This window comes from Lissotriton vulgaris, chromosome 7, assembly GCF_964263255.1.
Source record: "Lissotriton vulgaris chromosome 7, aLisVul1.2, whole genome shotgun sequence".
In the NCBI taxonomy this organism is placed as follows: Eukaryota; Metazoa; Chordata; class Amphibia; order Caudata; family Salamandridae; genus Lissotriton; species Lissotriton vulgaris.
In genome coordinates this window covers 1,302,652,581-1,302,680,334 of record NC_141695.1, presented here as the reverse complement: position 1 = coordinate 1,302,680,334, position 27,754 = coordinate 1,302,652,581, and the positions used below count along the sequence as shown (strand labels likewise).

The following is a 27,754-nucleotide window of genomic DNA, read 5'->3' as shown; positions in this document are numbered from 1 at the left end:
CTCCAGTAAGTGCAACAGTAGAGAAATTGTTGGATAGCATAGGGGTAATATTTACTATTCCCACTCCAGTGAGTGCAACAGTAGGGAAAGTGTTGGAAAGCAAAGGGTTAAACTTACTATTCCAACTGTGTGTGTATCAGTGTGGAAAATGTAGGATAGCATAGGGGTTAAATTTACATACTTATTAATTCATTAAATATTGTAAAATAAATAACATAATAATAATTAATTAACCATTTTTGTAATAATAAATACCAATAAAATAAAATTAGTATTTACTTAAATAACATTAAATTACTTCCCACCCTACTCCCCCCTAAATGCACAACCCACTAGACATAAAAAAGAACACAATTAATTTAAATATCAATTAATCAATGAATACAAATGAATTACCAATTTAAAATAATGAACAATAAATGATTAATCAATACCAATAAGGAACAATTAATAATTACTTAATTATAATAAATTACCTCCCACCCTATTACCCTACAAACCCACAACCCACTTTGATATTAAAATGCTAAATTTACTTTAAAAAAATACTAATTTCTAAACATTTAATACATATATTTAAAAATAATTAAAAAAATACAAACCATTTTAAACACATACATATAAAATACATACTAAAATACATAACATTAATATAAATATTGATATTATTAACAGCGATATTTTTTAAAACGATATTACTTACTTCGATATTACTTACTTCGATATGAGAAAAAAACGATATTACTTACCTTAAGGTCGATATTCTGGTCACCGATATTCTTGACATCGATATTTTGTCCCTACGATATTTAAAACTCAATATTAGTGTAGGTCGATAATAAAAAATCAATATTATGGCTGCATACCCTGCTTTGGTACAGGAGAGACTGTCACTTTGCTACTTGCTCTGCTGTGTTGGCCTAGTGATTGCTATGCTGTTGGAAGGACTGCCACTTTGCATCCCCCTCTGTTGTGTTGGCTGGCTGCCTGCTGCTCCTTGCCTTTGGAGTGAGAGGGACAGACCCTGCTGTCTACATCCTCAAACCCACATTTCTCGAAGGTCATGCTGTATTTCCTCTTGTTTTCAGAAGTCTCTGGGTCTTAAAAGACTTCCTTCAACTCTTCTGGTGCTACTGGACTCAGCAATCTGTGAGTCCTACCCTTGCCTGAGGTGCCCCCTCTAGTATTGGGCCTCAGAAGGGAGTTTCTGCAGCTTTTTCTACACATACGTAGCAGCGGTTTTGCACTGATCAGAACCGATGTATCACCTTTCAACACAGTGGCTGCTTGATGACAGCAGCTCTACAGCCAGCGCAGCTCTATGCTGATGGACAGCACAACTCAATGACAATAGAGTACCTGCATTGTACTGGGGTTCCTATATGAAGCTTCCATCGATGGTGCGGATTGCCGCCGACGCTCGCCTCCATCCATGGATCGAGGAAGACGCTTGCCTCCATCCACGGATCAACGACAATGCAGTGTCTCCTCAACTCCTTGTCTTGAGCCCTTAACATCGACGCTTTGCTCCATCCAAGGTACTTTTTCAGCGAGACGGGAGTGTGCCCTGTAGCCAGTCTGCTGTCGAGCGTGGTTGGCCTGAACTTTGAATTTGCACTGGTCCCTCTCGACCACAACTAACCTTTTAACCGCTAAAGATTTTTGTTTATTTGGTCTTGTTCTAATCCGATATACATTCTCCGCTTTTCTAAACTGGTGTGTAGTCTTTTTGTGGTGTCTTCATTGAGTTACTGTAATTAAAGTGTGCACACATACTTTGCACATTGCTTCTTAAGTTAAGCCTGACTTCTCTGTGCCAAGCTACCATAGGTTAAGTACAGGTTTGCTTGTGTATATGACTTACTCTGACTAGAGTGGTAGTCCTTAATTGGACAAGTGCATACCTCTGCCAACTTGAGACCCCATTTCTAACAACCACACTGCAGTACAGCTACATATGGCTATGGTGAATGCCTGTCTTTCTCTCTGTGGTAAATACATACTTACCAACATTATGAAACAAGGTTTTGTATTTTCCCCTTTGACTTGCATTTAAGTGGGCAATGTTTTAGATGGAGGAAAGTTAAATTCAAGAAATGTTTGGCTTGAAAAAAACGTGAGCCTTCTACCTGGACTGTGTCTTTTAGAGTGTGTGCAGATGACCTGTTGCATGAAGTTTTGCATGATCACACTCAGTAGATGCATTTCTTTACTTTCTAATCCACCATGAGTTCATAACAACTGGTGATAGGGGAAGAGGTTCTTCCATATTTACATCACTGTGTGCGAAATCAGCAATCGCCCATCAGGCTTTCTAGTTAACTGTTAGTTGCATACAAACAATATCTGTGCTATAGATTGGAGATTAAGTTAATTGTAGAGGCATTTGATTTGCCAATGTGTGTTGACAGTGGCATGCAACAATGTGTGAAATACTTATGCATGCATGACCTTCAATCTTGGAATAGTTTTTAAATTATGGTTCAGTCATTTTTTACTCTATGTCAGTGTCTGGTTTCTCCAGCTGCTCCACACATCGGGAACACTCTAGGCTTTCTACTCCGGCAAGGCCTGCACACACCTTTCTTCTTTTAGCACGCAGGCAGTCTTCTTGGCACTACACAGATTATCCATCAGAAAGTGCAGACTTCCGATGCGGTCTTCCCAGGTCAGAAAGACTTGCTGTCACACAGACATCACAGCAGATCACACAACTGCTCTGTGAGTACTCTGCTGAGCACTCCATTCCTTGTCATGAAGAACTTGGAACTGGCATGGATCCAACCTTTATGGCCAGTCTTCTTCACAAAGGATGTGGATTCACTTTTTCGAACGTTATACCAAATTGGCTCAGTTCTCTTTCAAAAGTCCTTCTCAGGCTGATGTACAGATACAGACTTTGTATGAAGTGATCTTTCTAACAGCAAGTAGAATTGTGGCTTTGTTCAAGCAGCCACCACAGGGGCACAGTGAAATGTGAGGCCTCTTTGCCAGGTTATCATCTAAACAAGTAATCACGAGTAGACAAAAGGGCAGGCCAGGCCTAAGAGGTTCCTATCCTTCAACCACAGATACCCAAATTCACTCTGTCCATTTACCAAATGAGAGTGCTCTGAAAAAACTAATCAGGATCTCTTTGCTATTAAAGTCTTCATGAAATTTACAAATATAGCCATGCCTTCATTCTCCTCATAGCCGCCAACCAGCCACAGAAATGAAGACAATACTTTTTCACTGTCTGCGGGAGCTGCCCTCATTCTTCAGCTTACACCATACTAAACCAGAAGTATTGAAAATGGATCCCACTGGTTTCAGCACTCACACTCCAACACAAAAAGCCCCACCACCACACACCACACAGACATCACCAGCTCACTATGCATGCACATGAACTCAATATACAAATGTGACATCAGTGCAATGTTCTGGTTGGCATGTTGTGATTGAACTTCACACAAGGGAGTTCTGTAGGCCCTACTATCACTGACACAGATAATAAGGTTTGATAAACTTATACATCACTGCTCAATGTGCTACACCCAAGTCAGGGACATTAGTCCTCTGTTAACTACTGGGTCATGCGTGTTGCCCTTCACGTTGACAGAGCAGTTATTGCACCTGGCATTTTCAGAGACAAGCCTAGGCCTCTGTGTGCACACTAAATTAGCATGATGGCAGGGCCAAAATAAAAGTCAGGACACCAGATTTACATGCAGTTGGGCACTCAGGGACTCGCCCAAACCTATGCACTAATCAGGGGGCAGACCCGTCCCAACATGAGCATTTTCATTGATTACTATGCAAGGAAAATAGTTCATGCAGGTGTTTTATATTGATCATTTTTTCACTCATTGTTTCTTATATGTTTTTGAACGATATTTATCATGCTGTGACTTTTGCATAAAGAAAGTTAATGCATAGTATCTTGCCTTGCCATAGAAATAAATGACAGCTATGAGGCTTTTCTTTCCTTCCAGCTTCTGCACTACCTAAAGAATGTTCGGACAAAGAACTCAGCTGGTAAAGAGGTGTTTTTTGATGAAAACGGAGATTCTCCACCACTGCTGGATATTATCAACTGGCAGATGACTTCGAAGGATACAAGCAGGTTTCTGAAAGTGGGAACCTATGAGGCTAATGCACCAAAAGGCCAGAAACTTGTCATCAACAGAAGTGCAATTGAATGGGGTGAAGGTTTTCATAAGGTAAAAGAACACAGGTTTCTCAAATACAACACTTTCACAATGAAGATAACATTCAGTGTTGGCAAATGTTAACATTTCTTATATGCTAATCAGATTTTAGAAGTCTAAAACTTTTTTCTGACTCTTAAAATTGGATTCCAAATGGATTTTACTGGTTCAGTATTTGGGCATGCTCCAAATACCAAATCAGTATCTTATAGATCAATACTTCCTCACTGATATCTGGTCACAAAACATGTTGCCACTACCTCAAAGAACTCGGTAATGCATTTGTGAAAGGCAAGGGGTCCAGGGGACCACTATTAATTCATTAAAAAAAAAAAAGCAAACTTTTCCTTCTAATACAATCCCATCTCCTATAAGGACAAGTAGATTTTTATATTCAAAGCAATCACAGCCAGTAGCCAGCTTGCAATCTTTCCTGTGCATTCCTTCAATCGCAGTGAATCTCAATTTGTGACTTACCTCATTTATATCCATGACGTAGGTCTGATTCTGACACATAAGGATTCAGATTTTTATGAATCAGCCTATTAGCACATACGTTCATTCTTAAAAATATTTACTGGTCACAAAAATACTTGTTGCATTATGCAAGTAGATATTCTCTACGGATATGGCCATCATTCTATACCACCGCTGATGTACCGCACTTAAAAACTGAAATTTGCTGGTGGCAACAGCCTTTATGTAAAAACATTTATTGTTGATACAGTCTAATGTTATTGGTGTACAGACGAAAATGTGGTGATCAGAGGTCATGTCAAAACATTGTTTAATGAGGAGTTCATTTGACTAGGATTGGTAACATCAGGTTTATTTTTCAATGCTAGTACACTAAAAAGGTAAAAATAACACTCTATACACAATTCACAATTATTTAGTTGCGGGTAAATTAGATTATCTCCTTTCTAAATCCTGAATTTCCAGTCGTTTCGTGCACCTACCTACAGGATAAAGCTTTGTGATGTGAGTGCTGTGTGCTTGGCATGAAAGAAAAATGAGGATACTGTGGCAGAGCCTCATAACTTTATATCAAGGGTGTCCAACTCAGGTCCAGGAGGGGTGGATGAATGCCACCATTTTGGGGACAATCTCATAAAAAGTACAAATCTAGAAATAAGCGAAATGTAAGTTATGCGAATAGCGATTACTTATGCTGAAACTCTGACATATAGCCTACTCTGTTGGATTTACCTAAGGTACCTCTGATTTCGCTTTTAGCTGCACACTTCATCTTGGGTGTGCTGATTCCTTCCTACCTGCTGTTTAAACATATGTGGGTCTCTGATAGGTCATGGAGAGCATGCAAAAAAATGGCCTAAACAAACATCGCCTCCTGTCTAATGCAGTGTCTCACATTTTAAATTATGAAAATCAGAAATAAAGCACCACAAATCAATAAAGCTGGCAGAAAAGTAATAGCCTGGTAACTGCAGAACCTCTAATAATAACAAGCATTTGAAAAGCCAATAAATCCATAGTTAGCTGCCTGGGATTTACAGAAAATATACAAGGAAAGGAATTTTCAAGAGTGCTAGTTTACTCAGATCTAGTAAGATTGGCAATCTGGAAAGCAGAGAGGGAGATACAGCAGGAAGGCATACGGTTAATACCAGAGAAAGAATTGGATAAAAATACTAATACAGGTATTGGCTTCCTAAACTGCCTTGCAGGGCTCAGCAAGAGACAGGTGGGTTATGGTAGAAGAATGAAGAGGGAGTAGGTAATCTGAATATAGTAGTTAATAACTCAGCACTTGATAACTCTTGGGGTAACTGGAGTCAAAGAAGTTGCCCCACAGGCCCCTCTCAGTGGTATAAGGAAGGCACGGAAGAAGATGGTGGTTTAAGTGAGGTAGAATAGGATGATGGGGTGTCGTATAGCCTTAAGTTCATATTGTGGTATATAAATGGCCTTGGAGAGATAACAAAACAAGACAATATAAATCAGTTACCAAAGAATGTGGGAATTTTGTGTCTGGAAAAAACTTGGCTATGCGACGAAACCCCAACATTTGACGGTTTCCTCTAGTTCCACCGACCAGCTAAGAAAAAAAGGTTTGAGCACCAGGCAGGCCGGATTATGACCCTCCTGTCTACAAAAGTTGCAAAGAATGTGATAATATTAAATGTAAAATGTAAATGGCTACTTGCATGTAGGTTACCCCTGCTGATCTTAGACAAAATATATGAAAATGTTATTGTCATAAATGTTAATATGCAATGGGGGACACCAAGGAATATGGAATTGAGATGGAACATTTTAAAGAAGACTTAGACTTTTAATGCGAAAAGTATGGGTCGGATATATTTTTATTATGGGTGAAATTAATCATAAACTGTACCCAAAGAAGGTAGATCTCTGGCACAGCGAAATGTTGGAGGCATATGAAATTAAAAAAAGCATGCTTTCTAGCCTGTGAACCTTTAAGACAGGACACTGCATTAGGAAATTATCTATGGACAAAGGGTCTGTTCTGCCTGAATGGCAGATTAGAAAAGGATACCCCTGCATAGAAAACGTTTAAAGTAGGAAACCAAAACTGTCCAATAGACTATATGTTTATGTTTGCTTGGAATAATTTCCTTATAAAAGGGTTTAAGATACTCCAAAGGGAAGGCAGCGACTATACCGCCCAGCAGTTGGAGATTCGAATGGGTTCTCTGTATCCCCGAGATAAAGTAATCCCACAGCAAATCGAGTTTACCAAAAGAGTGACCACCAGACAAACGGCTGAATATATAGAAAAATTAGGGAATCTACAGCAGAAGGTAGTTTTGGGAGCTATAGGGGGGCAGAACCTACAATAGTATGAGGAAAATATAGATCAAGTGGTGCAATGCCTTAGAATTGAATTCACAAAAGATAAAATAAATCAACATACATTAATAGTAAGACTACATAAATGGTTTTCTGTGGAATGCCTAAAGAAAAAAAGAGCGATAAGGAAAGTAACTACAATTATTAAAGCAAAACATGATGGGACAAGACAAACATATCTTAACCGCATGCGCGCTAGCGGTTTTCCCGCTGAGCGCTGCGATTTTAAAAATCCCGCGTTACGTGACAAGGTCATCTCGTCACACGCACAGCGCAGGTAACGCCGATGACGAGCTGACCTTGTCACACGCATCGAAGGGGTTAAAAAACTGAAAAGAGAATATAAAGAGCTAATCACTAAGGCAAAAGAGTGCGTAAGGATAAATGCTGGGAAAACCTTCTGGAAACTATCCAATTGCTTACAATAAGAGAATAGAGTTTTGTTTCTACATACCTATCACAGTGCCATGCCTATCAATCAGTTGAGCTCAGTGATAAAAGCTTCTTAAGCATGTTGCTTAGGGTACCGACCCCTCAGCACGCCGTCTTTCAGGACCAGAGCTGAGTAAAAAGCTGTAGCCACTGGCATGTTGTGAGGCAAGAACATGAAAAGTGGACAAATGAGTTACAAAACAATTTTGGGAAAGACACAATGCTACAACTGGGTGAACCAACATTGAGACCTCTTGAAAAGCTTTGACCAGGGTAAGACTGGCCCCAAAAAAGGCCACAACTCTTCCTTTCACCCTGATGTTTTTTCCATAGATAGAAGGGTTTTTATTGCCAAATGTGGAGGAATAATTGTGGTCTGTTAGCCTATATTTTATGGCTACCTAACAAAAAGATGTTAGAGGCATAGGAATAGTGGTCCCGGATTGTTGCAGTTAGTGGGAATATGAAGCTGCGTAGCACCACAGTCTGCGGACACCTTTAAGAATGGTCTTAGCATCTGTGGCAGCACCTGTATTTACCAGGTAGCATTAACGGCATTACCTGTCGGGGCTTTGCCAGCCTTTCATCTCACATAATTCTTTTTCTTCTGTATACACTTCCAAGCATCAGAGACACTTACCAGACAGGGTTGTACTCTTGAAAGTTACCAACAAAAGTGTTTACAATTTTAAGATTGCACCTAAATGTGCCATTCATTACTACCCCAACGATGATAGAAAAGTCAAAAATACTGATATACCCTTTCATTTAACTTCAGATGCAAAATCTGTCTCCTTGTCAAGGTTTCGTTTTTCTTCTCATATACATAAAAATACTGCTGGTCTGTTCAATGGCACCATAAGATTGTCATTAGTCCTAATGCAGGAAAGTCAAATGGGATCCTTGCTGAATAGTTAAAATAATACATAATTTGAGTTTAGAGGACCCCCTCATGGGATAGACCCCAGTGTCACTGCACCTTTTGCATCACTGGTAGCTATGCGAAAGGTTCTGTCAGTCCTTCCACCCTTTTTGCTCCATTTTTGTCTGGGTTGTCCAGGCATACGTTAAAAATGCAGATATTTGTGAGAATAACATAGCAAATGCCAGTGAATATCCAAAACGTCAGCAGGTATCATTCTCTAGTGGAAGACTCCTTATCCCTCCATCGAGTGACTGACAGTGAGACAACTATAGACATGAACTTTGAATGTTCAGTTTTACAGAAAAAGGTGAATTTGCAAGTGACATTTTAAAATGGATACATGCTGCTCCTGTTTAGATGTGAATTTGGGAACTTTTCAGCATGTGAGGCCAACCTACTTGCGGAAAAGGTTTGTTGAATTTGCCTCTAAATTGTTGGTCCAAACTAAGGGGCCGATCAGGATTGCGGTTTTTCCGCATCCTCGGGGCCGGCGGAAGCCACCGCCGGCCCCGAGGATACGGAAAAACCGCAGCGGACTGACCAAGGACCCACCGCCACATTAGGATGGCTGGTGGGTCCTGGTTTCCGTCCGCAGCTTTTCCGCCGCGGTTGGCTTACAACCGCGGCGGAAAAGCTCTAATATGGTGACGGTGTCTCTCAGACACCGTCCACCATATTAGGATGGGCAGTGAATTATGCTTTTCTGCGGCGCGTTTCCCGCCGTGGAAAAGCATCCGGAACTTCACTGCGGGGGCCCGTTGCGGGCCCCCTAGGTGAAGGGGGGGTGAGGGGTGCACATGGGGGGTACCTATGGTACCCCCCTGCATTTGCATGCAGAAAGCGGCAGGCACCGCACGGTGCCTGCCTCTTTCTGCATGCAAAAGCAATGCGTGCATTTTTAACATTGCCGCGGGTGCAGCTTGAAGCTGCACCCGCCGCAATGTTAAAAATAGAGGATGTGACCGCCAGGGTGGCGGTCACATCCTAATTGCACAGGAGGGAACTCCGCATGCCATGCGGAGGTTCCCTCCTGCTCTGGGGTCGCGGACGGACGCAAGTCCGTCCGCGATCCTGATCGGCCCCTAAGTGATTAGTGTGTGCTCAATTCAAGTTATAACAGGTGGGTGGGGGAAAAAGTAGCATTCACGAACTGAGCTTGGTTTACCTACTGCCAAAATCCTCTTGTATTGAAGCCGTACAGAAAAATACCTGGTTAATGTATGTTTTACATTTTCATCTGCACAATTTCCACTTCCTTGCCTTCAGGTACCTATCTCCATTTGCAGTGAAAGGTGTCTACCAGGTTACAGGAAATCAGACTTGGAAGGGAAGCCTAAATGCTGCTTTGAGTGTATTCTATGTTCCAAAGGAAGCATCACCAACCAAACAGGTGGGTCATATTAAGATGTTTAAGTTGGTAAAATAATTATAAACGCACTGAATTCAATGGTGCAAGGCCTCAAAGCACGATGACTGCTCAGACTTTGATTGATTATCCCTCTCTGCTCTGTCGAGTGGGAGCCTCACCACTAAATGTGTGATTTTCACTCCTAATGAGTGGATTCTGGAATCTATGGGCCCGATTCACAGAATGAACTTACTACTTTTGTCATTCACAGAATGCACTTACTACTTTTGGTATTCACAGAATGCACTTACTACTTTTGGTATTCACAGAAAGAACTTACTCATTTCGGTATTCACAGAAGTTAGGACTACTAACTTTAGGACTCCTAAATGCCTTCTGTGAATACCAAAAGTCTTAAAATTAGGATTTTTCTCAGTTTAGTAGTAGTAAAGTTAGGACTCCTAACTTTAGGACTCCTAAATGCCTTCTGTGAATACCCAAAGTCCTAAAATTACGATTTATCTCAATTTAGTAGTAGTAAAGTTAGGACTACTAACTTTAAGACACCTAAATGCCTTCTGTGAATACCGAAAGTCTTAAAATTACGATTTTTCTCAATTTAGTAGTAGTAAAGTTAGGACTACTAACTTTAGGATGCCTAAATGCCTTCTGTGAATACCGAAAGTCTTAAAATTATGATTTTTCTCAATTTAGTAGTAATAAAGTTAGGACTACTAACTTTACTACTACTAAATTGAGAAAAATCCTAATTTTAAGACTTTCGGTATTCACAGAAGGCATTTAGGAGTCCTAACTTTACTACTACTAAATTGAGAAAAATCCTAATTTTAAGACTTTCGGTATTCACAGAAGGCATTTAAGAGTCCTAAAGTTAGTAGTCCTAACTTCTGTGAATACCGAAATGAGTAAGTTCATTCTGTGAATACCAAAAGTAGTAAGTGCATTCTGTGAATGCCAAAAGTAGTAAGTTCATTCTGTGAATCGGGCCCTAGGTGTTGTTTAGTTTTTTGGCCTGGTCTGAGGTAGTTTGTCCACGCATCCTGGATTTCCAGGGAAGGTCATTGTTTGAAATACAGCGTTCTAGTATCCCAAAAATTATTCACAATAATTTATTTCAAAATATTATACTTTGCACTTCCATTTACATGATTCAAAGTTAACTACACATCTTCATGGTGCGTTAGAAAAAAGCAAGTCCTTTTATTTTCTTGTTCTGTTCTTTGATTTCTGTTCAAACATCCATCGCATGGTACTGATGACATTAATGATGAAAGTAGTTCTTGCAAGACATCTTTTATGAAACTACTAATCTTTTGTAGATTCACTATCAATCAATCTCAATCGTTATTTGATTAATAAAACATAATGATAAAAGAATATCAAACAGATAAAAATACATTACAGTAAATAAAAAATGCACACAATTGTTGTTAACCCCTTCGTTGCTAGGCCTGACTCCCTGTGCTAATTTTTTATTTGGCTATTTGGTCGTGTTTGTGCTTGGGCCCCTGTAACCTTTTGTCCACATAATGTATCCATGTCAAATTTGAGTCCGTTTCTTCCTGTATCCTGAGAATTCTAAAGGTATTATGGGTTTGTGGATTCCCCTGGAGGGGACTGAGAAATTAGCCATAATACCGCTAAAAGTTGGCTATTGGGGCGGACATGGGAAAAAAGTGCTGCAGAAGAAAGCACCTGTTGTTTCCCTGGTACAACAAAGGTTTTGTGGTGCCAAGATTACCATCTTCTCAGCTTTCAGGAACAGGCAGACTTTTGTCAGAAAACAAAACAAATTTGGCACAGTATTGGCATTTTACTGGGACATAGCTAGTTTTCATATTTCATGCTCTTTCAACCACCTTCTTGTTAGTGGTAGGAATGGGTGTAAAAACAATAATGGATCCCAGGAAGCTATACATTTCTAAAAAGTAGACAGAATTCCAAATTCAGCAAGGGGTCATTTGTGTAGATCCTACAAGGTTTTCCCATAGAAACTAATGGTTGAAATGAAAAGAATATTGAAATTGAGTTGTGCCAACGTTTTCACCTGTCACTTCTAAGTATGGCAGATTTTTTTAAACAATATACTGTTACATTTGCTGGACCCTTCTGGTTGTGGTGATATATAGGACTTGTAGGTTCCCCAAGAACCCAAGGTACCCAGAGCCAATACCTGAACTGCACCTTGTAATGGTGTTTCATTGGGTACCAGGTGTTTAGCAATTTATTTGGTAAAATATAAAGAGTGAAATATGGGTATTTTCGAAATGGGAACAAAATATAGCATTTAGAAGCAGTATTTATTTGCACATCTCCGAAATTGTGGGTACCCATACTAGCATGTGAATTAGAGGACATTTTTCAAAACAACTTCTTTTTTACACATTGTCTTAATTTTGGAAGGCAGAAATGCATAGAAATCAATTGGTAATAACACTTGTTCCTCAGTTCTGTGTTCCCCTACGTCTCCCAATAAAAATGGTGTCGCACTTGTGTGGGTAGGCCTAGTGCCCGCAAAAGGAAACGGCCCAAAATGCAACGTGGGCACATTACATTTTTCCAGTAAAAGCTGACCCTTTATTCACAAAGTGTCTAGTTGTGAATTTTGGACCCTAGCTCAGCCAGCACCTAGGGAAATGTTGAAAATAGGGGTCTTTAGTTGGCAATGGTTTGCACCTTTGTGCAAGTGGAGACCATTTCTTCTAGTCAGAGTAAGGGAATACGCCCTTAGACAACCCCTGCTCACCCCCTTGGTAGCTTGGCAGGTGCAGATAGTCTTATCTCAGAGGCAGTGTGCAAAGCATTTATGCACACATGCAGTAACACAGTGAAAACACTACAAATGCACACCATACCAGTTTAGAAAAATAGGAAATCTTTATCTAAACCAAACAACACCAAAATGACAAAAATCCACCATACATATGTCAAGATATCATAAAGAAAAGGTTATTCACAAAACTAAAGCTATGATGACGTTGTAACAGATGAAAATCCCAAAGTACAGCACAAATCACGAGGTGCCCAGAGTCACACGGACCCCAAAGAGCAGAAACTTGGCAAATAATGAAAACAGAGACAGTGCAGAGGGTCAGAAAGGTGATGCATTGATGGTGGCGAGCGGTGTCCGTTCCTCGCGACAACAGGGGAGGTGAGCCGTTGGTTCCTTACTCCAATGTAGGAGAGGTGAGGCGTTGGCTCCTTACTGTTGTCTGGGAGGTCACTTTGCTTTGCCAGTGAGGTGTTGGTTCCTTACTATGGTGCGGGTCATTAGATTCGGGAGGTCATCCACGTCAGGTATTGGCTCTGTAATGAAGAAGTACTGGCATCTTTGGGGTCGGGACTGTGGTACGAGTTGGGGTGGTGCATCGTGAGTGTCAAGCATTGCCCTTGGCTCCGATGCAGGCAGCGGCCTCCGTGACATAGTCAGAGTCGATACAGGGCAGCGTTGGCAGGCGTCGGGCTGCAGTGCAAGCTGCGGTGGTGCATTGTGTACTTCATGACTGATGCCCACGGCTTCATTGAAGTCAAGGAATTGCTCGCCAGTGTCAGTTTTGCTTTTTCCCTCTGTGGCAGCTGAAATTGCAGTTCCAGGTGCAGGAAATTAAGTCTTTGTGTCCGTGAGATTTCAGAATAGGAGACAAGCTTTGTACCGGATGTTTGTCAATACAATGCATACCAATACCACGCGTGCCATTACAAAGCGGGTATTACTACGCGATTTCAATGACAGTTTTACCATGACTATGCCTTTACCACGCATGCCATTACAACGCAAAGGCATGTGTGGTAAAGCTATACTCATGGTTAAAGTTTGCAAGGTAAGTGATTCTACCCTACCCCTGCACAACCTACCCCTGACCCCCAGTCCTCTCCCTTAAATAACACTACACTACCCTGCACAATCCTCCCCAACACTAGCCTAAAACACTACACTAGACAAACACTACAACACTACCCTAAACCCTAAAACACTACACTATGCAAACACTACAACACTACCCTAAACTCTAAAACACTACACAAACTCTACAACACTACCCTAAACCTTAAAACACTACACTACACAAACACTACAACACTACACTAAACCCTAAAACACTACACTACACAGACACTACAACACTACCCTAAAGCACTACCCCCAGCATGACCCTGCCACTACCCCCAGTCCAGACCCTACACTGAAACACTACCCTGCACAGCCCCCTGACACTACCCTAAAGCACTACACTACACAAACACTACAAAACTACCCTAAACCCTAAAACACTACACTACACAAACACAACAACACTACTCTAAACCCTAAATCACTACACTAAATAACACTACAACACCACCCTAAACCCTAAAACACTACACTACACAAACCCTAAAACACTACACAAACACTACAACACTACCCTAAACCCTAAAACACTGCACTACACAAACACTACAGCACTACCCTAAAACACTACACAAACACTACAACACTTACACAAACACTACAACATTACCCTAAACCCTAAAACACTACCCCCAGCACGACCCTGCCCCTATCCCCAGTCCGGACCCTACACTGAAACACTACCCTGCACAACCCCCCGGACACTACCCTAAACCCAAAAACACTACACTACACAACACTGCACAAACATTAGGACACTACAGCAAAAGTAACCCTCATCCCAAGCACACAATCCTCCTTACCTCGCTCTCCTCATGGTTCCTCTCTCTTTGTGGATCCTCTCTCCCGCGTCAGTGTGGTAGAGGGGGGAGGATGAAGTCAGTTGCTGTGGAGACTCATTCAAATTCAAATCATCCCTCAGAGCTCTGCAGAGCCACAGCTGTGTCAACCCTGTGCAACGGCTCAGTGCCCTCCATTAATGGCTGCAGCATTCGCAGCCCCAAAACCAGGCATCACCGCCAGGCATCCCCAACTCCCCTCAACAACCCCTGGCTGCTTGCGATTCATGTAGCTGCTGCCAGGAGAAAACGCCAAACAAGCACAGTGATCGGAAAACCAGCGCCTTATTCCTGCCTGCTTATGTCACTGTGAGGAAACAGCCTCAGTTTCCTCGCAATGACGTGGGTAGCCATTACATTGCATGCGTTGTGAAAGCGCATGCGATGTAATGGTATGCATAGTAATGGCTACTCATAGTTACATTGCATGCGTTGTAACGCATGGGATGTAATGATATTGCGTGGTAAATTCTGCATTGTTATTGCTGTTTCCCCTCTGTACCAAGCCCTTGGAAATCTTCTTCAAGCAGGATAAATAGCATAGTTCAGTCTTTGTCCTCTCCTTGGCAGTAGCAGCCACTGCAGGCCAACCCAGCAAAACATCAACACAGCAATGGGGCAGTACTTCTCCTTTCACCTTCTCAGCTTCTTCAGATCTCCTCCTCGGGAGAGGTTCCTCTTGAGTCTAAAGCTCTTGGGTCTGGGTCCCATATTAATACCTTATTTTCCTTTGTTATCATGTGTCAAAAAGTCTCTCAGCTTAGTCCTCTCTGGTCCTGCTTCTTGGCAGGAGGTGAAGACAGCATTGTGCACAAGAGACAGGGCCTATTCATGTGCAAGCAAAACTCCTTCAACTAAACTTCTCCAGCTACTCTAAATGTGACCCAGTTTTATTCAGCCCAGCTCTAGTCACCCAGGAAATGCAGGGCACACCTTAACTCCCCCCCCCAGTGGCTGTCTGCAGTGAATGCACATCCCAAGCCTTTGTCACTCCTGAACCAGACAGGCAATGCACAACTCAGTTGTGGCAAATAGGATGGCTAAGCAAGAACATCCATACTTTCTAAAAGTGACATTTTCAAACCCACAATTTAAAAACCATGGGGGATATTCACAAGAACTTATCTCCCATTTATCTCCACCTTAACACATTAAAAGTGGAGATAGACCTAACACCCCATTCACAAGCTGGTGCAATCCGCAGACATTGCAAGTATTCCTTCGATAACTGCCCCAAAATGTATCTCCACTGCGGACACCACCAACAAACCCAAATGAGAAGCAGAGTAGGCGTTCCTGTGCAAAAACACACAAAAAATACATAACATCACTCTCACAATTAACTGCCAGTTCTGCGAAGTGAACCAAAAACAGGCGATAAGCTGTGGTAGCCCAGATATTTAACACCTGCCTCAAGCAGGTGTAAAGACAGACGACTACTTGCAGTAGGCAATGGAGCCCCGTACACAGCCACACCCGAAAAACAAACAATGCCATGGAGCTACTCATCATGAAGCTCAGAGCCTCAACAGGGCCACAACACCCACCTCCACCGCCCCCAGGACCGCCACCACCCTCAGGACCCGGAACCACCCCCTGACCACCACATAGGCAGTGCAGAGTAAGACAGCGGACCTACTGAAAATGCACCACTCTCACAGATCTAACGCCCGAGGAAGTCATTGCCCACTACAGGCTCAAAAGGTCAACCATCCTCGGTATCATGACCCACATCGCCCACTGGCTGGCGGTCTCAACACAGTGGAGAACCAACATCCCTCCGCAGACAAAGGTGCTGGCTGTGCTGCACCTGTTAGCCTCTGATGCCTTCCAACCAAAAACTGCCAGATTTGGAGGGGTCTCACAGCCAGCCCTATCAAAGTTCATCACAGCTGTCCTGGATGCCACCCTCAGCTGCATACCCCAGTACATTTACTTCCCCAACACTGTGCAGGAACAGCTGGTGACAAAGCAGGCCTTTTACGGCATAGCCAGATTCCCGGGCCGTGTTGGGGGCAATCGACTGCACACGTGTCCCACTTTTGCCCCCTACAGATACTGTACACCACTACTGCAACAGAAAGCATCAGCATTCCATTAATGAGCAGGCAATAGTGGACCACCGGAGACTCTTCACCAATGTCATGGCCAATTACCCAGGCAGTGTACATGATTGACTCATCTTTCAACAGTCCATCATCAACCAGCGCTTCCAGGATGGCACATATGGAATGGGACTGCTTTTTGGAAAGTGCCAAATCAACACATCACACACCCTAAAGCCACCAACATATGCACAACTGTGGGAATGCACGCATGGCCAAACCACATACAATAAATCAAACTACCCTACCACCTACCAGACATGACTACACCACTCCATGGTCATCCTGGGCTACCCCTGCACCCAATACAGACATTTCATGGCACCACAGCCACACAACAGCTGAACGTGTGGAGATGCGGAATGCAGCCATGAGCGAGGATGCAAGTGACCCGTGAGTGGGAATGTACACAAAGAGAAGTGAGGCGTGGATGTGCAGGACAGACATTGGAATGCAAACAACTGATATGTCCATGCAGACCACTACTGCTGATGACTGGATAGTAGTGAGCAGTAGATGCAACCATTTCACCCAGGCCGTCGGACAGATAGTGGAAGTGTTGCACGCTGTGTCCCCCCTGTGTGTATGAGGGTAGTGGGTTGCCCTGAGTACACAAGGGCTGGGCAGGGGTGTGGTGACAAACCCGTTGCACAGGGTGTGGTCCATTCCAAGGAAGGCCAAAGTCATTGATAGTGCAGTGCTGTGCGGCCTGCCATGAGCCAGACGCCTTGAGCAGTGGGGCCTGCGACCTGTGCGTCTGCTGCACCCCAGGACGTTGATGCACAGACCAATAAGAGGGCCCAATAAGTGCCAGTGCAAGCACCAAGCCCCAGTCCCGCGGCCTCTGCAGCCTTCGCAGTCTATCTCTGCCCCCCGATGCTGGTCCACATCACTCCTTACTAATTTACATGCTCCACTGGCGTCCTCTTCAACCCAGCAGGTCCCACATGTGGAACAGAGCCCTGAGTCCTGAATGGCAGTGATCCCAAGTAAACCCACCCTGTCAGGGATTACCACTACAGATAACCAGAGGTTTGAGAGATGGATCAATGCAATAGGGAACAAGATGAAACCCTTTGGTGCTAGGCCTAGACCCTATCAGGGGAGGAAATCTGCGCCCTGGTTCTCGATAACATTAAAAGAAACATTAGGGGAAGTCAGAACTCTAGAACGCAGATGGCGGCGCTATTACGATAGCAATGAACATGAGGTGTACAAGACGGCTAGGAGGCACTATCAGGCTTTGATCAAACATGCGAAAGTCGACTTTTACACAACCGCAATCGATGCCACAAAAAACAAGCAGATGGACATCTTTAAAATTGTCAATAGCTTCAGAAACCCTAAATTCCTGTTACAGGAAATCCCACTGTCTCAGATCCTCTGCAACGATATAGCTAACTATTTTGAACACAAATATACAATCTTACAAAAGATTTCCCTCAGATTGAGCCGGCTGACCTAGAGTCAAGGGGTACAACCGATTCTAGCACGGCATGTTTAAAAACTTTCACCCCGATTAGCCTGGAGGACCCCCGCCAGGCCATATCTCTAATGAAGTCAGGATCCCCATTTGATCCATGTCCCCCGGTTCTGTTAAAAGCTGTAATTGAAGAGGCCAATCCTGCAATAAACTCCATAATCAATTCATCACTTCGGTCGGGTGAAATTCCATCTCAATGGAAAGTTGCAGCCGTAAGACCGCTTCAGAAGAAGATATTACAGGATCCCACGACCCTATCTAATTTGCGCCCTATTTCGCTCCTTCCAGCCCTTTGCAAACTGGCAGAAACTTGTGTGAACAAGCAGCTCACAGCATTCCTAGAAGAGAATAACATTCTTCACACCAACCAAGCGGGCTTTAGAGCCCAACATTCAACGGAGTCTGTCCTGCTGTTTACAACAGAGACCATACAAGCTGCTTTGGATCAGGGCAAAAAGGCTGTCCTGATCCTTTTAGATCTATCTGAAGCATTCAATACAGTGTCTTATGCTATCTTTTTAGACCGCCTGGCCATTGCGGGCATAGCAGGCACCATATTAGAGTGGCTTAAAAACTTCCTGACACATAGGCGTCAAGCAATTACGTTGGGGCAGTTCTGTTCAGAGGAAAAGGTACTGAAGTCAGGGGTACCGCAAGGCTCAAGTTTGAGCCCAACACTTTTTAATCTCTACATGGTCCCCCTGATTAAATTAATCTCTTCATTTGACATTAGCACGATTGCTTACGCTGACGATATGCAGCTAGTCCTTGTCCTGGATAAGGACATGGCTAATGTGGAACAGACCTTGAAAGACTGCCTATCTGCGACATTCGCTTGGATGACCAATAATCATCTAAAGTGTAACTCCGCTAAAACGGAAATTTTGCGGTCTAAACAACTCCTTCTCTACCCAAAAGTGGTGGCTAGAGGATTTGGAAGCCCCGCCGAACACAATTAGTGCAGCATGAAATTTAGGGATCAAATTTAATGAATGAATGAATGAATGAATTCCGATTTGTAGAGCGCACATAGCTGCCCTGAGGCGTCCAAGCGCTAAGCATACCGTCTGAGGTTTGGGTTAGAGGAGGCAGGTTCAGCTCCATCATTAAGTAGTAAATAGGAGCGTTTTCAGGTGTTTACGAAAGGAGAGAATATTGGAATTAGATCTGAGATGCTGGGGCAGAGCGTTCCACCTCTTAGCTACATTGTAGGAGAAGGAGCGGCCTCCTGACCTTGATTTCTTTATTGGCGGCACAATGGCTAGATTTGCAGAGGTGGAGCGCAACTGTCTTGTGGGGAGGTAGGGTGTAATGAGAGGGATATTGATTGCCGGTCCTGTAGACCAGAAGGTCTGGTGGGCAATACAGAGTGCTTTGAAGTTTACTCTTTCCTTTATAGGGAGCCAGTGCAGTGTCCTCAGTCCGGGTTTTGCTGATGATCTGCGGGGGAGTTGTAAGAGAGTTCTAGCTGCGCAATTCTGTATTAATTGCAGTTTGCGCAGGGTGAAGTCAGGCGCTCCGAGATACAAGGCATTTCCGTAGTCCAGTCACAACTGAATTAGGCCCAGAACCACGGTCTTTCTTGCTTCAAAGGGGAGAAGAGGCAGGATCTTCCTGATAACTCTCAGGATGCCGAAGCAAGTGGCAGAAAGTTTTGTTGCCTGTTGATCGAACGACAGGGATCTGTCAAGCCAGACACCCAAACTCTTGATGGCATCTTTGGGAATAGGGGCAGGGCCCAAGCTGGGAGGCCAGAGAGTGTCTATGGTAGATGGTACGGTATGACCCAGGAGAATGAGCTCAGTCTTGTCTCCTTTAAGTTTGAGACAAGACTTAGTCATCCAGCTCTTGACCATCTCCATGCAGCCAATGAGATCTACATTGGCTGAGGGTTCGCCTGCCTGTGCCAAGGAGACCACCAGCTGGGTATCGTCCGCATAGGTAACGATCTTAATACCAAATGGGCGGACGATCTCAGCCAGTGCCCTCATGTAGACGTTAAATAACGTCGGGCTTAACGATGATCCCTGCGGGACTCCACACTTCAGAGGCTTGCTGGAGGAGGTGACATTCCCTTCATACACCTGGAAAGATCTGTCACTCAGGTAGGACCTGAACCACTCCAGGGCTTTGTCAGATATTCCGGTGTCCAGGAGGCGCTGCAGAAGGATGCCGTGATTCACGGTATCAAATGCCGCGCTCAGATCGAGGAGGATGATTGCCACCGATCCTCCCCGATCTAAGATTCCCCTGGACTCCTCTGTGACTGCCAGTAGTGCCGTCTCGGTCCCATGCTTGGGATGAAAGCCAGTCTGGGAGGGATCGAGCAGATGGTGTTGCTCTAGAAAAGTTGTTAATATGTATTTCTCCAAGATTTTGGCTGCCCAAGGCAACAAGGAGATCGGGCGGAAGTTGTTTAGGTTCTTGGTGCCAAGGTTGGGTTTTTTAACCAGAGCCCTTACCATGGCCTGCTTCCATATTCTTGGTACTGTGCTGGTGGAGATCGAGGTATTAAGTACTCTGAGCAGTATGGGAAGAATGGTTTGAGTGGCGGAGACCAGGACATGTGGGGGTGCTGGGTCTCTGGGGGAACCCGACTTCACTTGGTGCATGAGGGAGGTGAGGAGATCCACCTGTAACTCGGGGAATTCCGCCAGCACCGGAGGGTGGTTCGATGTATGTTCCGGAAGGGGACATGGCGCTGCTTTAGTCGGGGCAGTCTGTTCTGTAGGTGGAAAGGAAGAGTAAATGAGATTGATTTTCTGGGAAAAGAAATTGGCCAGATCTTCGCAGCGCAGCTGAGGATTCTCAGTTATAGGAGGGGGTGTGGGGAGGGTGGTGAGGCTTTTTACTATTTTGTAGATCTCTTTCGAGCTGGAGCTGGCCTCTGCGATCTTATTTGAGTAGTATAAAGACTGCAGACTTTTTATGTCTTTTTTGTATGACCTGATGGCGTCTCTATAGATAGTTTTGTCTGCTTCCGCATACTCCAGACGCCATTTGTGTTCCAGTCTCTTGCAAAAGCGCTTTTTCTCCCGTAGCTCATTGGAGTACCAGGGAGCTGAGATTCTGGATCTTTTAAAAACAGTTTTCTTTGGGGGGAACGTGGTATTGAGAGAGTTCTGTATCCATTCATTGAAGAATTCATTGGCCTGTGAGGGGGTCTGCCCGATTAGGGGAATCGTTTTTTGCAGTTCCAGGGTCCACTGGGCCAGCGGTATTTTAGACCAGTTTCGGTTTTCTTGGACAGTAGGTGTAGAGGGTGTAGATTTTTCAGTTGTCCAAAGCAGCGGGACTAGTGCATGGTCTGTCCAAGGAAGCGTTATAGGGGGACAGGCCTTTGGATGTGGGCAGTTGCTGAAAACAGGATCCAGCAAGTGGCCTTTCGCGTGCGTAGGAGATGATACCAGCTGGAGCAGCTGCAGAGCGGATAGGTCCCCGCTTAGTTTTTTGGCAATGGAATTATTGGGGTCATCGAAGTGTATATTGAGATCACCCAATAATGTGAAGTTGGAGGGTGATAAAGCCAAATCGGCGATTAACGGGGGTAGAGAGTCGTAGAACTGTTTGGGGGTGCATGGTGGGCGGTATATAAGTGCTCCGGAGAAACTTATATTAGAGGAAAATTCCAGGGTGAATGACATGATTTTGCATTCCGGAAAAGTGTTGGGGGTGCGGCGACAGGTATAACAGTCTCTGAAGATTATGGCTAAACCACCCCCTCTTTCACCTTCCCGGTCCTGTCTTATGATTTGGTATTCCTGCCCCAGGATTTGAACCAACTCAGGATCGGAGTGAGGGGTTAGCCATGTCTCCGTTAAAAAGAGAGCGTCTGGCTTTTGTTCGTCAATTAACAAAGAGAGCTCTGTGCAGTGCCTTGGAAGAGACCTGCAATTCAGCAAAAATAGTCTGAGCGTTTGTTGATTTGACGTGTGGTGTTTAGGCTTGAGGTGGGCCTTGCAATCATTGCATTGAGGGGGTAGGTCGAGTGGGCCGAATTTATGAGCACAGGTCAGAGTTACCTGGGAGTTAAAGGTGCGGAGTTCCTCGGAGGTGTAATGCCGAGTTTGCGTGACGGGAAACGAAGGGGTTGTGGCCCCTGGTCCCGGCCCGGCGCGGACGGGCGCAGACGGGCCTGCCCCAGGCACGCCTTCGGCGCGCAAACGGCGCGCCCGCTGCGCTCGTCCGCTGCGCCTGCATGGAAGGCACATTTAGGGAGAGAGAAAGTGGGCGTGCCTAACGTGTGGGCGTGGCCTCACGTTCGATGCGAAGGCGGCCCTGGGAACTTGCCCACGGAGCAGCGCTCGATCCGCTGACAGTGGGAAGCCTGGGAGGGTGCTCAGGACAGAGGAAGCTCTGTAAAGGGTGCAGGTAATTTTAAAAGTTACAAAACACAAAATGCTGCCAATTTTAAAAACGAGTGAACAAGCCTCCGGCTACCGCCTCAGAGGTAAACAATTCTGATGAGAGAGCTATCAATCAGCGCTTCTTATTGGTTTAGAAAGTGGGCGTGGCCTAACGTGTGGGCGTGGCCTCGCGTTCGATGCGAAGACGGCCCTGGGAACTTGCCCACGGAGCAGCGCTCGATCCGCTGACAGTGGGAAGCCTGGGAGGGTGCTCAGGACAGAGGAAGCTCTGTAAAGGGTGCAGGGTTAATGACACTCTATAGTTTAAACAGCAAGCAGGGGCGGTAGCAGGCGCCTGCTTTACCATCATAAAGGGCCTAAGGACATTTTTTGATCTGCTCCCCCTGGCAGCCAGGCGCACTGTCACAGTAGCGTTAATTACATCAAGACTGGACTACTGTAACAGCCTGTATGCAGGGTCAAACAAATCGGCCCTGCACAGACTTCAGATGGTCCAGCATCCGGCCGCTAGACTGGTAGAGAAAATGACCCTATGTGCAACATGGCAGCTCTTGTACCCTCCACCCACTGGAGGTTATACACCCAACTGCAAGCAGCATCATAACTCAACTGCAAGACGTATTGAGTCCCAACTATGGGTGAAAGGGGCCTTAGGTGCACAGCGTGGCTCTGCTAACAAAGCTTACCTTCCCATCTGTCTGTTCCCAATGGAGCCTACCCCGTATTGCTCTTTCTCCAAGTCTGAGGCTGTGTGGCAAGCGTTTATTGTCCACCCGTGTCAGTCACTATTTGATGTGCCGGCGCTAAAGGTAGAAGGCCCCCACAATATAGCTACTACCATCCTCCCACTTTGGCATGAGAGATCTATCCTGGGATGGCCTACATAGATGTAAGAGAGATAGAAACACCATACCTTCTCCTGATGACACATAGGCTGCATGCGAACACTGCAAAGGGCGGTGCAGCATAGTACTTTTTGGCAACCAAACTGATCTCAGGACATCTCCCTGGGCCCCTGTAGTATACTTAACATCAATAACAGGCGGTAGATAAGCCATACAAGACTAATCCAGCATCAACTGCAAAGAATCGGTATTGCTCCCTTCATAAAGCAACCAAACGTCTGTTGTTAACATTACAGTCTTAGCCTTCACAAAATGGCAGCCGCTGGTATCCAGAGAAATCATCTGTGATATTTTGGTCATCTCCCACAGCGTCCAGCGACCTACTTCCAACTAAACTTTCCCTAATCTTACCACGTGCTCTGACTGTCACATCAACTTAACATTTTACAACATACTCTGACTAGCACCAGTTCTGATCTGGTTCTGGCCTGATACTAATAAGATCATATTAAATGGTAGTGCTCGCACAGACATCCATATCTACAATGTGCCGGGGGCTAATCACCTAAGGATATAAGGCAAAAAAGAGATTTGTGAAACAAGATCAAGTGTCCTGAAGGACCTTAAGCTCCTGTACATTGCATAAACACAAAAACCTAGACAATCCATTCTGACTCCAGCAGACAGCTTTCCCTCCCACAAAATGCAAATCATCAATAAAGACTCCTCAAAGACTCTTCAAAGTATCCGCGGCCTGTGCAGGTAAAAGCAGTCGACCATGAGGGCATATGAAATGAATAATTGATTTTCCCTTGCCGTCGTCTGTTGAAATCTCCGGCACCCGGCCTGACTGCCCCACTGCTCTTACCTGCATGGGGCACGGATGCTTCAAAGAATCCTCAAGATGACGTATTAGAGGTGTAAGGAGTCCAAGGGTAATAAAGAGAGAAAATCGGTAGGCTACTCCTTAAAGCTTCTAAGTGGTCAACTGTTGGCTTAATCTACCTTGCAAGAATAGCTTTACTCCTGCAATGCTCCAGGGAACCTTCTCCTTTCTGAGAGCCATGAATCTCAGGAGCTGACCTGGCTTCCCAATCAGGAAAAAGTTATTGCACTTGCTGCTCCATGCATTCAATGCTCTGCTTATGCCATATGGTGATCTATGTTTGATATTGCTTGCGTACTCACCCTGGAGATTCCAGTGTCCATAGGTTCAGAGCATACATACAACTATTTCAGAATGTCATCTCTGTCATATGCTGTAAAGATTTGATTTTTTGACATAATCGTCTTTCTACTATTGATGTTCCATATTTTTTTACCTGACATTAGATGTTAAAGAGTACAGGTATATTTGTATTTATGCCCAATACACTGGTAATAGCCTTGACCTGCAAGCAGACATTGATCTGAGTAGACCCTACACCTCAGGCTGCGGTTAAATTAACTCTTGCCAAACATAAATCTGCTGCTGCATCATCTCATGAACCCATACCAGACAGGATCTGTAATGCCTTACTTTGCATTCACTGACTTACACTAACACTGTCCGCCGCTGGGTATGATAACCCAGAACCACCAATCTAAGTTGTATAGACAACTTTCTTCTGGACCTGAGAATGTGGCCTAGAGTGGTCGATATGACTTTGGGTCATACCACAGACAGCGACCACAACCCCCTGGAATTACACTTGGTTTCCCCATGGTATACCGCTTTAAATCCCTCTAGCATTACCCTTATGGTTAGGGAGGTCTATCCCAACGAATGATAGGAGGCGGCTAAAATGGTTGCAGGTAGTTATGAATGAAGATAAGCTTAAAATAATCAAGTCTAATCTTTTGCAAAGCACTGTAGACTTACATAGATTGTCCATCCATCAGGAAGGGCTGGACAAGATCCCGTCCCACCATGACCTTTTATTTAATCAACTAGTCACCTGCTTTAAAGAACCAAGACGTCACAAGCAAAAATGCAAGAAGCCTAGGTCACAGTTCACCTAGTTCAACAAAGAGTGCAGGAGCCTTCATAAACAACTAGCCCACGCCATCAGTACTAACGATGTGATGCAAACACTGGTAGTGAGGAAAGCTTGAAGCTAGCTCAGACAGGACGAAAAGGACCTAACTCCTCTCTTTTTCCTGATTATAGAGCGGGTAATGACCCCCGTGAGTAGGGACCTCCAAAATAAGGTGTTTCCCTAGTGTTATTGATAAAACCAATTACAGACAGGCCTCCTCCCTGTAAAGATATTACTGAAAAGGACACGCTGTCATACACAGAAAGTCATATACAGAATTTGATGTCTGCTCCTTCTCCCTTTTACACAATCTCATTAAATTCATCAGCAAGACAACAGAATGAAACTGAAAAATGAGTCCGTCTCCATAAAAAACATATCCGTGCCGAGTTGCACGGACATTTTCTCTTGGAGCAACTAAAAGCTGTGACAATCCCTTGGGGGCTCCAAGTGAAAAACGTTCCCGTCATATTCATTGAAGACTATGAATACAGAAAAGGCTTCAGTTTTATCAATACGAAGTGCAGTAGAGACCTTATGGTCCATACAATAGAGACGGATCAAAGACTATGCTTGAAAGAAGCAGAGGAACTATCAGCTAACAGAGGCTATTAAGGATAACCAGTCTGTCACAGAAGCGAAGGCTCTTTTGGAGAAAATAGGCAAGGACATTCCGATACTCAAGGACAGTGCTCTTAATACAAAATGTGCTAAATTTGAAAGAGACACCAAGATTCAAGGAGGATTACTGTACCTCAATAGAGGAACGAAGAGCGCTCACCACTTATCAGGGATGTTCCAAAAAACATTTTTTAACATTTTCAGACACCTCGTCGTCAGATTCTTCTGGAGAATCAAGTCCCAGAGAAGGTTCCCGTAAAAAGCAGGTAGCTTTTTCAGATAGGGGCCAACAACAAAAGGCAAAATACAAACCACAATGGGAAATGAAAACCAGGAACCAGTTCAACAAATCGTAGACGCCTGCACCATAGTCAATCTATCACAGAAGCAGCTGTCAAAAGAGGAAGAAACCATACTAAATCTGGGCTTAAAATTCATCCCAAATAGACAGACAGACTACACAAAACTAAAACTAGAGGCAATTGAATTTTGTAGAAAAATGCGGTTGAAAGCTTTTTTTGCTAATCATGACCCAATAGCAAACAATGAGACGACAGGGCTGAGGAATAAGTCCAAATTTGTTCCCACACAAAATATTCCTAAACAAATTGTAGCATTCGAACAAACGGTCTTATCATCCATTACCACATTGGCAAGGAGAAAGAAATACATACAGAGGAATATAACCAACAAACAGCAGGCAGCTATACAGAGTCTCAACAAGATACATCGGTGATTAATAAGCAGGCCGATAAAGGTGGGGCGATGGTGATTTGACCTAGGGAGATGTACATGAGAGAAGGAAGGAACCAAGTAAATAATCAGACTTGGTATCAAGACAAAAGAGCAAAAGTATTGTCCAGCAAATAGTCAGAGCCGATACCTCCCTACCTAAACAAAAAGGTGATTTATTAACACAATGGAACTTGAAACCTATTGAAGGTCATCGCAGGTGCCGCAATTGTGTCGCTTGCCATCCCACAATAGAAGGCATGGAATTTATCCACAACAATATCAGAAGGAAACATCATGATTTCCTTAATTGTAGAACCAAGAACGCGGTATATGCCATAGTTTGCCCATGTTCTAAAATATACATAGGCAAAAGAAACCAACAAATCAATGCTAGGATTACACAACACAGATCACGAATAAGAAAAAAAGTGAAAACTGCACCAATGGTAGAACATTTCTTTGAGAAATCACACAGTGAAAATGACTTCAAATGGACTATACTGGCGGTCATTAAGACTTCTAAACATCAAATTGATATTGATGAAGCACTACTTATAAAGGAGGCTTACCTAATTCTTAAGTACAAATGAACACTGACAGGTCTTAATAGCATGTCAGAGTTATCAAAAACTTAAAAACTACTGCACCCAGAATGCATTGCAATGGTTTTTCAAGGTAATAGGGTCCTATTGGACAAAACTCAGGAACTAAAACTCCCAAGCACATGGATACCATATTAGTTTGAACACCAAGGACAAACTCCATAGCTGGCCAAACAAAGAAGGTGCTGAAAGCAGATGCAGATTAGAGATCTAAAATGAGGTAAGCAGAAAAAGATATGGAAGCAACAGTTTGCCAAAAAAGACATAGAACGACAATCAGTAACTGCGTTCTGAAATATATTTCCTGCAGAGTATGCAAGTCAAGTTAAAAAGCAAGCCCCATAATTGTAAGGAGAAGCTGCAACAAAGATTTAAAACGCTGAGTGCACAGCATGTCATAATACAAATGCACAACAATTAAGTTTTCTTCTGTTTCACACAGAACTACCGCCTACTGTGAATAATTACCTGCTGGCTCAAAATATGCAAGGAA

At 43.9% G+C, this 27,754-nt stretch overlaps 1 protein-coding gene across 1 annotated transcript in view; it reads left to right on the top strand.

The window, feature by feature from the left end:
* The first annotated feature begins 4,085 nt into the window (after positions 1-4,085).
* LOC147703543 (vomeronasal type-2 receptor 26-like) overlaps positions 4,086-27,754 on the top strand; it is a 47,527-nt gene continuing 23,858 nt past the window's right edge. The window contains exons 1-2 of the mRNA XM_086929508.1: positions 4,086-4,205; positions 9,652-9,775. Coding sequence (XP_086785634.1) covers positions 4,086-4,205; positions 9,652-9,775 — 244 coding nt within the window. The remainder of the gene's footprint in view (positions 4,206-9,651; positions 9,776-27,754) is intronic.